Source organism: Bufo bufo, chromosome 4 (genome assembly GCF_905171765.1).
Source record: "Bufo bufo chromosome 4, aBufBuf1.1, whole genome shotgun sequence".
Classification (NCBI taxonomy): domain Eukaryota; kingdom Metazoa; phylum Chordata; class Amphibia; order Anura; family Bufonidae; genus Bufo; species Bufo bufo.
The window spans coordinates 582,260,603-582,273,251 of NC_053392.1; the positions used below are offsets into that span (position 1 = coordinate 582,260,603).

The 12,649-nt window shown below is 49.9% G+C and overlaps 1 protein-coding gene across 1 annotated transcript in view; it reads right to left on the reverse strand.

Moving 5' to 3' along the window:
- Positions 1–12,649, reverse strand: part of INTS7 (integrator complex subunit 7) — a 64,431-nt gene that overhangs the window by 47,852 nt on the left and 3,930 nt on the right. Inside the window, exons 3-4 of the mRNA XM_040430396.1 lie at positions 11,275–11,421; positions 9,132–9,269 (exon numbers count right to left, since the gene is read on the reverse strand). Of these exons, the coding sequence (XP_040286330.1) occupies positions 9,132–9,269; positions 11,275–11,421 (285 nt within the window). The remainder of the gene's footprint in view (positions 1–9,131; positions 9,270–11,274; positions 11,422–12,649) is intronic.

Genomic DNA, 12,649 nt, shown 5'->3' on the forward strand with positions numbered 1-12,649 from the left:
ACTAGCCTTCCCCCTCCATACTTTCTCCTCTGTAGAATCTATCCTGAACGCAGCAGCCAGGCTCATCTTTCTGTCCAACCGCTGCACCGATGGCTCTATCCTGTGCCAGTCGCTTCACTCGTTGTCCATCCACTATAGCAGGGGCAAACTTCGGCACTCCAGCTGCTGTGAAACTACAATTCCCAGCATGCTCCATTCATTTCTATGGGAGTTCTGAGAAGAAATGAGCAAGAGTGCATGCTGGCGTGCCGGAGGTTGTCTACTCTTGCACTATACAATAAATGTCTATGCACACCTTAAGGCGCATTTTATTATGGATTATATTTTACTCATTTTGGGCTAAAAAGAATTTTTTTCAATTGGTCTTTATTAAAAATGTTCAGATGTTTCAGAGATACAGGGTTAAAAATCAGTCTGTTTGCAGGCTGTCAGTTTTTGTTTTCTTTAAATTCCGTCGTCTGACGGCTCATGTGTAGCTCTTTCTTATTGAAAATTTTTTTTTTAGCCCAAAATGAGTAAAATGCAATCAGAATTTTTTTTATAGGTGAGCCTTTAAATGGCTCACCCATAAAGCTCTCCATAGTGCTGTACCACCCCATATCTCCTCGTTCAGCCAACCACCCGAGATCATCCTCCTCCATAATTCAAAGCTTTCACCTAAACCCTTTGGATACCGGAGGTTTTTGCATTTTCATTTTTGTTCCCTATTTTCAGTGAGCCATAACTTATTTATTTTTCCGGTCACATAGCTGTATGAGGGCATATTTTTTGCGGGATAAGTTGTACTTTCTAATGCCACCATTAATTATGGCATAAAATGTTGTGGGAAGCGGTAAAAAAATTCGAAGTTTTTGAAATTGGGGAAAAAAACACAATCCCTCCACCGTTTTACGGGTTTTGTTTACTGCAAAACTGACCCATGCCCTTCATTCTCTGGGTCAGTACGATTACAATGATACCCCATATGCATAGGTTCTGTATGTCTAAATAGTGTAAAAATAAATGTAAACGTCGAGAATTTAATATATATATCCATATTCTGACCCCCATAACTTTATTATACTTATGTCTACCGAGCCGTTTAGGGATTTATGGGCTCATTTTTTGCGGAACAATCTGTACTTTTAATTAATACCATTTTGGAGTATGCGTGACTTTTTGATCACATTTTATTACATTTTTTTGGGTAAGAGAAGCAATGAAAAAATTGCAAATTGGCCCTTTTGGCCCTTTTTTCCGTTAGGCCAGGCATGCTCAACCTGCGGCCCTCCAGCTGTTGTAAAACTACAACTCCCACAATGCCCTGCTGTAGGCTGTTTGGGCATGCTGGGAGTTGTAGTTTTGCAACAGCTGGAAGGCCGCAGGTTGAGCATGCCTGCATTACGCCATTCGCCGTATTGGAATTTATTTTTTCTATTTTAATAGTATGGGCATTTTCAGTCGCGGTGATACCCATGATGTTTAAATTTATTGTTATTTAGGTATTTATTTTTTAATTATACGGAAAGGGGGGCGATTTAAACACATATATATATATATATATATATATATATATATATAGAAAAAGGAGAGAATCCAGCGGGAGCACCAGCCTTCCTCTTGTGAGCCGAAACGTCGCAAGTTTGCCATACTATGGGTGATTAAACTTTTTTATTTCACTATCATTTTGGAGTGCAGTCTGACTTCTTTCGTCTCTATATATTATATATATATATATATATATATATATATATATATATATTTAGACTTTTTTTTGGTGATCATTATGTGCCTCATATATGAGATTAAATTTTTTTTATTATGCTTTATCAGGAATTTATTATTAGCTTATTTTGCTCACTTTTGCTCATTTCTTATCCTGGCATGCCATCTGGTGGCAAAAACGAGATTTTTGTATAACTTACCAGTAAAATCTCTTTCTCGCTCTTTCCTTGGGGGACACAGAAGACCTTGGGTATAGCTCATCTCCCTAGGAGGCGTGACACTAAGTGAAGACTGTTAAGCCCCTCCTCCACAGCTATACCCTCAGCCTGGAGAGAGAGACTGCCAGTTGCGTGTCCAAGTAGTGAGAAAAGGCAAAGTCCAAAAAAAAAAATTGGAACCAACAAGCCAACTACCCTAAGGGTAAAACAAACTCGGAAACAGTCAGAGAAGAACAAAGAATGGGTGGGTGCTGTGTCCCCCAAGGAAAGAGCGAGAAAGAGATTTTACTGGTAAGTTATACAAAAATCTCGTTTTCTCGCCCAATTTCCTTGGGGGACACAGAAGACCTTGGGACGTTCAAAAGCAGTCCAAAGGGGGAGGGACCACAGCACCAAGGCGAAGCACCCGAAGGCATCAAAAAAAACCCAAGGCAGCATACGCCGAAGCCCGCGTATGCACCCTGTAGAACTCGGTAAGGTGTGCAAGGAAGACCAGTGACCGCCTTGCACAAATGGATGGCCGAAGCCTAAAGCCTCCGGCCCAGGAAAAAACCGACGGCCCTGGCCAAATGAATGGTGACACCAAAAGCAGGACCCTGCCCTTGGTGCGGCAACCACAACAAGAGCCACTCTGAGAAAGCGGAAGAAAGCCACCCTGGAGGCCGTCAACCCTTTGCTCGGACCTCCTGGAAACATAAGAGACCGAACTCGACAAGAGTCGGAGATCTCCAAGTAAAAACTGCAAGGCCCAAACAACGTCCAAATCGGTGAAGTGTCCGTTCCCGGGGGGGGGGAGGGGAGGACGACTGCCTCAATGAAATGAAGGACAAATACCACCTTCAGAAGGAAGGAAGAGACGGAATGGAGAACAGTCCTGTCCTGGGGGAAGACAGAAGGCTCGGAACAAGAAGGGCCGCCACTCAGGCACCCGTCAGAGACACGATGGCTACAGAAACCCAACCGTACAGGACAGAAGGAGTAGAGAGAACTTCTGTAACGGCTCCAAGGAAAAATTGGAGCGCCAAGAGCCCAGTATGTAGTTCCCAGGACGGTACCGGAGGGCAGTACAAAGGAACCCAAGAGCCGCTCCATGGAAGAAGTTCCTGACAGGCCCAGAGGGACGGGGAACGCTGAAAGAGGAAGGACAGGAATGACACTTGATACTTCAAGCAACAGAGTCCCAGCCCCAGGTCCAGGCCGGACTGGAGAAAGACAGAACCATGGAGAAAGGCAGAGTGGGGGAACGCCCAGCTTCCCACAGAACCCCAGGTAAAGCCCTAAGTCCTACCACAGATCCTGGACGAAAACTCGGCTAGAAGCGAACACTAGCGAGCCCACTAGAGTCGCCTGGGCAAGCGGGTGAAAACCCAATGATCAGGCGCGGACCAGTAACACGGGTAGAACAGTCGGTAGAACTGGTCCCGTCGGCCCCCGAGCAAGGTTGTCCCGTATCCCCCCAGAGTGGGGAAGCAGAAGGACAAACGGACAGGAACCGAAGGGTCCGCCCAGCAACCGCCAGGACAAGACAGGCTAAAGCCGAAGCCAATGTAGCCACCACAGGAAGACAGACTACAGTTCCGGTGTGGGAGATCAAAAGACACTCCTGACCAAATGGTAGTCCTCCCAAGTTACCGAGAAGGTGAATCCAAAGCCGAAACATTGCCTAGAATGGAAAAAACGCAATCTGCACCCAGCGGGAGGACAGAAAGCGGTAGACCCGGTAACTAGGCACACAGCTAGTACAGCCAGTGTGGACAAGGGAGACTGAAAAGGAACACCATAACCATCCAAATGAACAAACATGCTCTCCCCAGAGGGAAGGGCAGTGAAGGAACAGCCTCTGAAGCGTGGCCGGAACAGACGCCACATCGGAATGATCTGTACCGAGTGGGAGTCAAACAGAGCCGGCGAGAAAAGGCAGGCGAGACAGAGGCCGGTATAACACCCTCCAACCAAAAAAGGGGGAGTGGGCAACAGAGAGGCCATAGGACAGCTCAAAAGCAGAACACCGCTACACAGAGACGCCCGGTTCACCGCCACGCAGAAGGCGAATACCCTGAAGAACCCAAGGTGGAGGTCCCCCGGACCTGTATAAGCGAGCACCCAAGAGAAGTTGGGTGACCTTCCCAAGAAGAGCGGCCCGAACCTGGTAGCAGATCAGACTGAAGCACCGAGGGCGCCAATCCGGAAAGAATCATACCACACTGCACCAGAATGATCTCCTTAGAGAATAGTGCAAGGCTTGCGGCAATCATCGTATCCCAAGAGAAAAAGAATGTCGCAGGAGGAAGGAGGCTACGTACGAGTAGCCCCGTAAGCAGTGAGAAGGCCAACCCACCTACAGGACGAGAAGGCATACACGGCCCAAACAACGCACAAGAACGTCCGCTCACTGCAAAAATATAACACCGCGAAGAGGGCCAGCCACAGAGTGCCACAGTATCTACGGGAGTGCAAACTGAAAGGAGTTATGCACAAGACTAATATGGAATGCGATGGAACGCAAACTGACCGCCGCGAAAGGGAGGAAATGTACCTGGCAAACTGCAGTGGGCAAGAATGCAAAGGCCTGCCCCAAAAAGGGGGAGATGCCCAAGGCCGGACCTACGTCAGAGAAGTAGGGCATACCATACTTCGCCCAGAAAGGCGCCATGCACATGGCCACACAGTATCCAGCGGAAACGCAGGAGGTCCACCTAGGGAAAAGGGGGACATGCATAGGGCTATCCTAGCATTAAGTGAGTGTGCAACAATTCACCCAACACCGAAATTTCGTGAGAGTGTAACTACTCCGCCAATGAAGGGGAACATGTGCAAGTCCAGTACAGCACATACAAGGACAGCCTTGAATCTTGTGAGCGTGCAAAATTCCACCCATGGAATGAGGTGTGGTCACGCACAAGGCCAGCACCGTATCCAAGGGGAGCGCAAGCGTTCCGCCCATGTTAGAGGCCATGCTCAAGGCCAGCAACGTATCTGGTGAGCGTAGTATGCCGCCCAGAAAAGGAAGGGGGGGGGGGGGATCATGCACAAGGCCAGCATCGCATTCAGGGAGAATGCGAGCAGTCGGTGAGAATGTGTGTATGCCACCTGAAGGAGGCATGCCCATGGCCGGCAGCGAATCCAGTGAGAGTGCGTACACCGCCCACGGAAGGGGGGTCATGATGTGGCCGACGGTGGATCCAGAGAGAGTGCATGTATAGGGGTCATGCACATGGCCAACAATGTACAGGCGAGAGAACAACCACCGACCGAGGGAGTGTATGTATGCCGCCACCCGGGAAGGAGGCATGCCCAAGGCCGGTAGTGAATCCAATGAGAGTACATCATATCGCCTATGGAAGGTGGTCATGCACATGGCTGGCAGTGAATCCAGTGAGAGTGCCGAATGCCGTCCACAGAAGGGAGTCATGCCTATGGCAGGCAGCGAATCCAGAGAGAGTGCCGCGTTCCGCCTAAGGAAGGGGGTCGTGCACATGGCCAGCACCGTATCCGGTGAAAATGCAGTATTCCGCCTAAAAAAGGGGGGTCACGCACATGATCGGCAACGAATCCAGTGAGAGTGTAGCGTTCCGCCTATGGAAGGGGGGCACGCACATGGCCGGCAGCTAATCCAGTGAGAGTGCAGAGTTCCGCCTAAGGAAGGGGGTCGTGCACATGGCCAGCACCGTATCCGGTGAAAGTGCAGTATTCCGCCTAAAAAAGGGGGTCATGCACATGATCGGCAACGAATCCAGTGAGAGTGTAGCGTTCCGCCTATGGAAGGGGGGCACGCACATGGCCAGCAGCGAATCCAGTGAGAGTGCCGTGTTCCACCTATGTAAGAGGGTCGTGCACATGGCCAGCATTGTATCCGGAGAAACTGCAGTAGGTCGCCAAAGAAAGGGGGATCATGCACAAGGCCAACCCGCAGTTAGGGAGAGTGCAGTATCCCGCCCAGGAGGGGGGTCCTGCACATGGCAGGCACCATAACTGGAGAGGGTGACGAATGTTGCCTACGGAAAAAGCATGCACCTTGACCAGCGCCGTAGCGCGGAGAGGGCAAAAAAACCCCCAGAAGGGGAAAAAAAGAACCTGGCAGCGCCGCAGCCGGGGAGCGCGACACCATGCCGCCTATGGAAGGGGGGCATGTATACAGGCAGCACTCTGAGATGAGGCTGCAGCGTCCTGCGCAGCCCACAAGTCATATATATAATAAATATTTATTTTATTATTTTTTTTTTTTTAAACACACAGCCTCACTGAGGCAGATGCCACCTACAGGGCACAGATCCACCCATACAGGCCCATCCTCTGTGGGCGGGGGAACCTCCAGGCGGGAAAAATTCGCGCCTGGAGAAGTTCCAGCCCCCTCCAACAGAGGCCTGAATTTTTGCGGCCTAGTAGGCCGTGAAGCTGGGGCCTAAATTTTTAGCGGCGCCCGGCGAACCGGGGCCGCACAGTATTTAAAGTAGCGGCCGGGCCTACGGAGCGGCACATACCGGCCGCGGGTGCCCACCCCGCGGGCCGGAAGAGCCGGGGCCTAAATTTTTAGCGGCGCCCGGCTGACCGGGGCCGCAAGTACTTAAAGTACCAGCCGGGCCTACGGAGCGGCACATACCGGCCGCGGGTGCCCACCCCGCGAGCCGGGGACCCGGATAGAGCGGGATCGTCTTGAAGTGGAACACAAGACTTCGGCGCCCGGCCGACCGGAAGGTTCCGACGGTCGGCTGGGGCTGTTGAAGCGCTCCTTTGCAGGCCGCGGTGCCCACCCAGGTGTCCGGAAGTCAGGACCCTGCACCCGGCAGCCATTTTACCCCTGGAGCGGGCCCTTGGCCTAGAACAGCGCTCCATATGATTTCACCCCTGCCGGCAGCTACAACCACCTTTCCCCTGGACCGGTGCCCGTGAGAGCAGGGAGGGTCAGTGGCAGCAAGGCGCGGGCCCTCTGGCCCTGAAGTAGTGGCCGGTAAGAGGGAGGGGGACCCTGAGACCGGGTCTGTGAGGGTGGGACGCCTGCATGACCCCTCCGTCAGGGGCAGCTAGGTGCGGACCTCCGCAGCTCCCTAGGCATTCCTCTTGTAGGAACAAGGGTGCCAATGTCCTGGAGGCCAGGAGAGAGGGAGCAGATGTCGACCTGCGGCAGCCCAGGGCCAGCCTAGGTCTAGCAGGGACAGAAGGGTCCATAGGCCCAGGTAAGGGTCAGGCACGCAGGAGACCGAGGGGGGGGGACGGGGACGTAGGGCTGGAGAAGCCAATCTCTCACCATAGCCGTCTTCACCCTCGGTCCGTTCCAGCAGGGTCGCCCCTTCAGCTACTGGCACCGTAGTGGCAGGACGCCGGGGGAGGGACTTGGCGTGCGGGCGACCCTTGCGCTGGCGGGATGCAGGGGAGCTGGGCTGCCCTGGTCCACCTTGCCTTCTGTGGGGGAGGCAGCAGTGCGGGTGACCGGCACTGGCGCAGCTCAACCCCGGGAGAACAGAGAGGTCTAGTGCGTCTCTGTTATCCCTGATGATCTGGAACAAAAAGAAAATAAAACAAAGTAAAAATCTAAAATTGAAACAAGGAGAAACCAGCCCTGCAGAGCAGGGAGTGTCTTGCCTCCTTGGACACTAAGCAAAAACTGGCAGTCTCTCTCTCCAGGCTGAGGGTATAGCTGTGGAGGAGGGGCTTAACAGTCTTCACTTAGTGTCACGCCTCCTAGGGAGATGAGCTATACCCAAGGTCTTCTGTGTCCCCCAAGGAAATTGGGCGAGAAAATAAGAATTGCAGTTTGAATACTGCTAGCTTATTTAGTAAAGCTACTAGTATTCAGCGCAACGATCTATGCCCGGATTGGACACACGGGGCATAGGTAGGAAGCCCGGAAGCGCGAGCTTCCGGGTTTTTGCGCATTTAGGTGCCGTTATGTCACTTGATCACGGCATCTAAAGCATTTAATTACCGCGATCGGCATTATTGCCGGTCACGGTAATTAGCCGCAGGTCTCTGCTGTATGAAACAGCAGAGATCTGCCGGTCATGACGCCCGCTGTACGTGCGAGGTGTTTACACATCGCACCAGCACCGTACATGTACGGCGCTGGTAGCCTAAGGGTTAAAGATTTGTCTCATGCAGCACCAGTGCACAATCAGGTTAATTACCAACATCCTTAAAAGACTTTTTTTTTTTAATGCAGGCCTATCATTTTATAAACTGACTCCTTTTCCTTTCATCACCGCTATTCTTCAGAACCTGCTCCCTTTACTCAATGCTATCCTCCACCCTCTGCACCCACTTCATTGTTGTGCATACGCATATACTTGTAGAGTGCTTTGTAATATGCAGCCTCTATATAAATAATATGCTCTAAAGATTATACAGGAAGCTGAACTTCTATGTAGAAGTGTATATTGTGGTGACAAGCTGTATTATCATTTTAATTTTTCGTCTTGACTACTGTAATTCATCATTAATCGGTCTCCCTCTCAGTCTCTCCTAAATGCTGCAGCCAGGCTCATCTATCCATCTGCCCGCTATACTGATGCTACTAGCCTGTGCCAGTCACTTCACTGGTTGCCCATCCACCACTGAATACAGTTTAAACTTATCACCCACAAAGCTCTCCACAGTGCTGCACCCCCTAAATCTCCTCCCTCATTTCCGTCTACCCCCCTACTCGTGCTCTCCGTTTTGTCAATGGTCCAAGATTAAAATCTTCCATAATTCGTACTTCTCACTCCGGTCTTTAAGAGCTGCACCTACTCTCTGGAATGCTCTGCCTCGAGATATCAGGTCAATTCCCAACTTCTCCACCTTCAAACGTGCCTTAAAAACACATCTTTTCAGGCAGGCTTATCAAGCTTCCTAAACTGACTGTCCCCCAAGTACAACCTTCCCCCACCAACTCCTCCGGCCTGAACTCAATCTTCTAACAGTCCCACACTTGAAGCAGATCGGCCTACACTACGGCTTTCAGTACAAAAACGGCTTGCCTGCTACAGATCACAATCAACTACCTTATGTGTCACCCCAACTCCTCATAGATTGTAAGCTCTTGCGAGCAGCGCCCTCACTCCTAGTCCTTCAGTTGTATATTGGCCGCTTATGTTGTGATGTCTTTTGTTTTGTACATGAACCCTCTGAATTGTAACGCGCTGCGGAATATGGTGGCGCTATATAAAGATTATTATTATTTCACCCCTGCATTAGACCGCACACAGACAAGACACTGAATTAGCAACAACATACTTTGACTGTGCAGAAAAATGAGCCGCAGCAAATATAGCGGCCTCCACCTCCACATTGTCGTGAGAATCCAGGCTTTGCCGTATACTGTGGTGGGCGTTCTTTTGATCGGGAATTATGGATGCCATGCTGCCCAGCATTCTGAAACGGATAATACATGATCTTGTAATCAAACAGCTCACAGGGATATTCCATGAGGGGTTATGCAAAGATTGATGTAAAAAATGAAAATCAGACCTCATATAGTACATGACAATCGCCTTCTAACAAAGCTAAAACCAGCCCTGTACCTCACATGGATCCAGAGATCTCTACTTTCATTGCCCCAATTTATCTCCTAGATTCCCTTCAGGCTGGCAGCTCTCTCCTTATAACAGCTCAGGGGGCATGTCATTTCTGCTGTAGCTCTCTCCCTATCACAGCTCAGAGGGGTGTGTCCCTCATGCTGCAGCTCTCTCCCTGTAACTACTAAGGGCTCTTTCACACTTGCGTTGTCCGGATCCGGCATGTACTCCACTTGCCGGAATTACACTCCGGATCAGAAAAAACGCAAGTGTACTGAAAGCATTTGAAGACGGAACCGTCTTCAAAATGCGTTCAGTGTTACTATGGCACCCAGGACGCTATTAAAGTCCTGGCTGCCATAGTAGTAGTGGGGAGTGGGGGAGCGGTATACTTACAGTCCGTGCGGCTCCCGGGGCGCTCCAGAATGACGTCAGAGCGCCCCATGCGCATGGATGACGTGTCCAATGCGATCACATGATCCATGCGCTTGGGGCGCCCTGACGTCACTCTGGAGCGCCCCGGGAGCCGCACGGACTGTAAGTATACTGCTCCCCCGCTCCCCGCTACACTTTACCATGGCTGCCAGGACTTTAGCGTCCCGGCAGCCATGGTAACCATTCAGAAAAAGCTAAATGTCGGCTCCGGCAATGCGCCGAAACGACGTTTAGCTTAAGGCCGGATCCGGATCAATGCCTTTCAATGGGCATTAATTCCGGATCCGGCATTGCGGCAAGTGTTCCGGATTTTTGGCCGGAGCAAAAAGCGCAGCATGCTGCGGTATTTTCTCCGGCCAAAAAACGTTCCGTTCCGGAACTGAAGACATCCTGATGCATCCTGAACGGATTTCTCTCCATTCAGAATGCATTAGGATAATCCTGATCAGGATTCTTCCGGCATAGAGCCCCGACGACGGAACTCTATGCCGGAAGACAAGAACGCAAGTGTGAAAGAGCCCTAAGCTTCTAACAGAAGATATGGCTGGTGACAGCTGAAGATTTAAACTGAGTGTGTGTGACCACCTCAGTGAGGTGGACAGAGAAATAAGGAAAAGGAAAAAAAACAGGTGGTGCTATACAGATACATTTTACTGAATAGCTCAGCAGCTATTATACATTTTTAACTACATGAAATTACAAAAGTATTCAGATATAGATGCTGGTTTGAAGAAATGTAGAATGTGTTTTGTGGCACAATCCCTTTAAGGTAGTAGTCATTCCTTAAAGGAAATCTGTCACCAGGTTTTAGCATATTAAGCTGTCACCATTGCCATGTGCAATAAACTACCTTCTTTCCTGCTGTGGTCTTCTTTTTTTCGTTTCATGGTGTCATTTTGATAAAAAAAAAGCCACTTTTCTGTTATCTAAATGAACCTCCAAGGTGCCCAGAGGGGCGTTATTCTTCTTCTCTTGAGCCCAGTAACGCCCCCCTGCAGTGCCCGGCCCACCTTAATTTCCAGCCCAAGCACGCCTCCTCATCAAGAAATATCCTCCCACAGAAGAGGTGGATGGCGCCGCCCCCTCCGCTACGTCATCTAATACATTCCATATACGCCCCTTGCTTCTTCCTTTGGCCGCCGGAAATCTCGCGCAGGCGCAGTACCACCGTCTGCCTGCGCGATCATAAAGCCCCTGAGGGCAACAGCCTCAAAAGTGTCACTGGCCATGCGCCGAGCAACAGCGATCAGATTACGAGGAGGCGTGCTTGAACACATAGCATTTACTTCACATTTCTGTTCTATCTGGGTTATCACAGTGCAGTATTTTACTTTTATGTATTCACTTTTTTCCAGTTCCATACATTTTTCACATCATGGCTTCTACACAAGGACACATTCAGTGCATTACGATTGCTGACCACTTACCGGAGAGTAATTGCTCGAGCGACGGGGTCATTGCTGTGTATAACAGAGAAGACCCTCTTCACAAACTCCTCCACATTCAGGATCTTCTCGAGGTGCTTCTCGCTCTGCTGGGTCACTTTCAGTACACACAGTCGGAGAAAATTATTGCTGCAAGAAAGATAGTTCTCCTTAGGACAAAGCAGTGGATATGGCTAAATTCTCAGGAGGCGTCAAGACTTCAGAAGATAGTATCAAACTTCACTACCGTTCATGAGCATATCAGGCTCTATTCACATTGCACTTGAGGCATCTGTCAAACCATAATTCAGCCTCTTCATACCTTCCAACAGTTGTATCCCTAGCCTCTGAATACCGTATGCCCCGTCCCTCCCAGAAACGCCAACACTGGGATATATTTCCATAAAACCCAACCCTTTAAGACCCATTTAGCTGGACAATCCCCCCAAAATTGGATGGTTTCATCTAACATATGCAACTCTATGCCATGCAGTTGCAATCATCACCCGCTGTCAGCCATGTACCTTTTCTACAATCCAGAGCAGAGTCCACAAAGAGTCACTCTCAGTCTGGCAGACTATATAATACATGATCAGCTGTATGTAAGACTACAATGTTTGGCAGCCCACATCTTCACGCTGGGGGTTATACAAGCTGGACCTACAGCTTCTATCTAAAAAGGTGATATTTTCTTGAGACAATCCCTCTAAAGGTGTATCCCCGTCTGCCATCACTTTATGACTCGTGGGGGTCTGACCTCTGGAACCCCCACCGATCCTGAGACTGCAGGGGCCAGCAAGATAGCCAACCGATGTACTGGGAAAGGCAGCGGATGGCCAAAAACACAACTGTGCAGGGAAAACTTAGAAGGGGACATGGCAATACATCTGCGCTGCAAGCTCTTAAATCTCAGGGCCCATGGGGGTTCCAGGGGTTGAACCTCCATCGATCATAAAGTGATGAAATGTTCTACTGATAGGCCATTACTTTATAAGTTATGAATATCCTTTAACCCCTTCACGACAAGTGACTTTAGCACTTTAAAGATGCCACCTGCTCCAAAGCGGAGTGGATGCCATAGCTGCCATGTTTCTGCTGTTTTACACAGCAGACACCCGGGGATAATTTCTGTGATTGGTGATAATGCCAATCGCAGAGATTTAGCTCCGCAGATGCCATGGTCTATTGTGACTACGACTTCTGAGGCAGCACTGATATTCGGGAAGCTGTTCAGTTGTGGTGATAGGCTGGAGTTTGTGCAAGGCTACCAGGTCTATCACAGGTGTATTCTTATGGAGGCATGCAGGTGGCAGTGCTCCATAGGAATATACTGAATGTCCCATACACTACGGTATGAAATCACAATAGTGTATGGGAG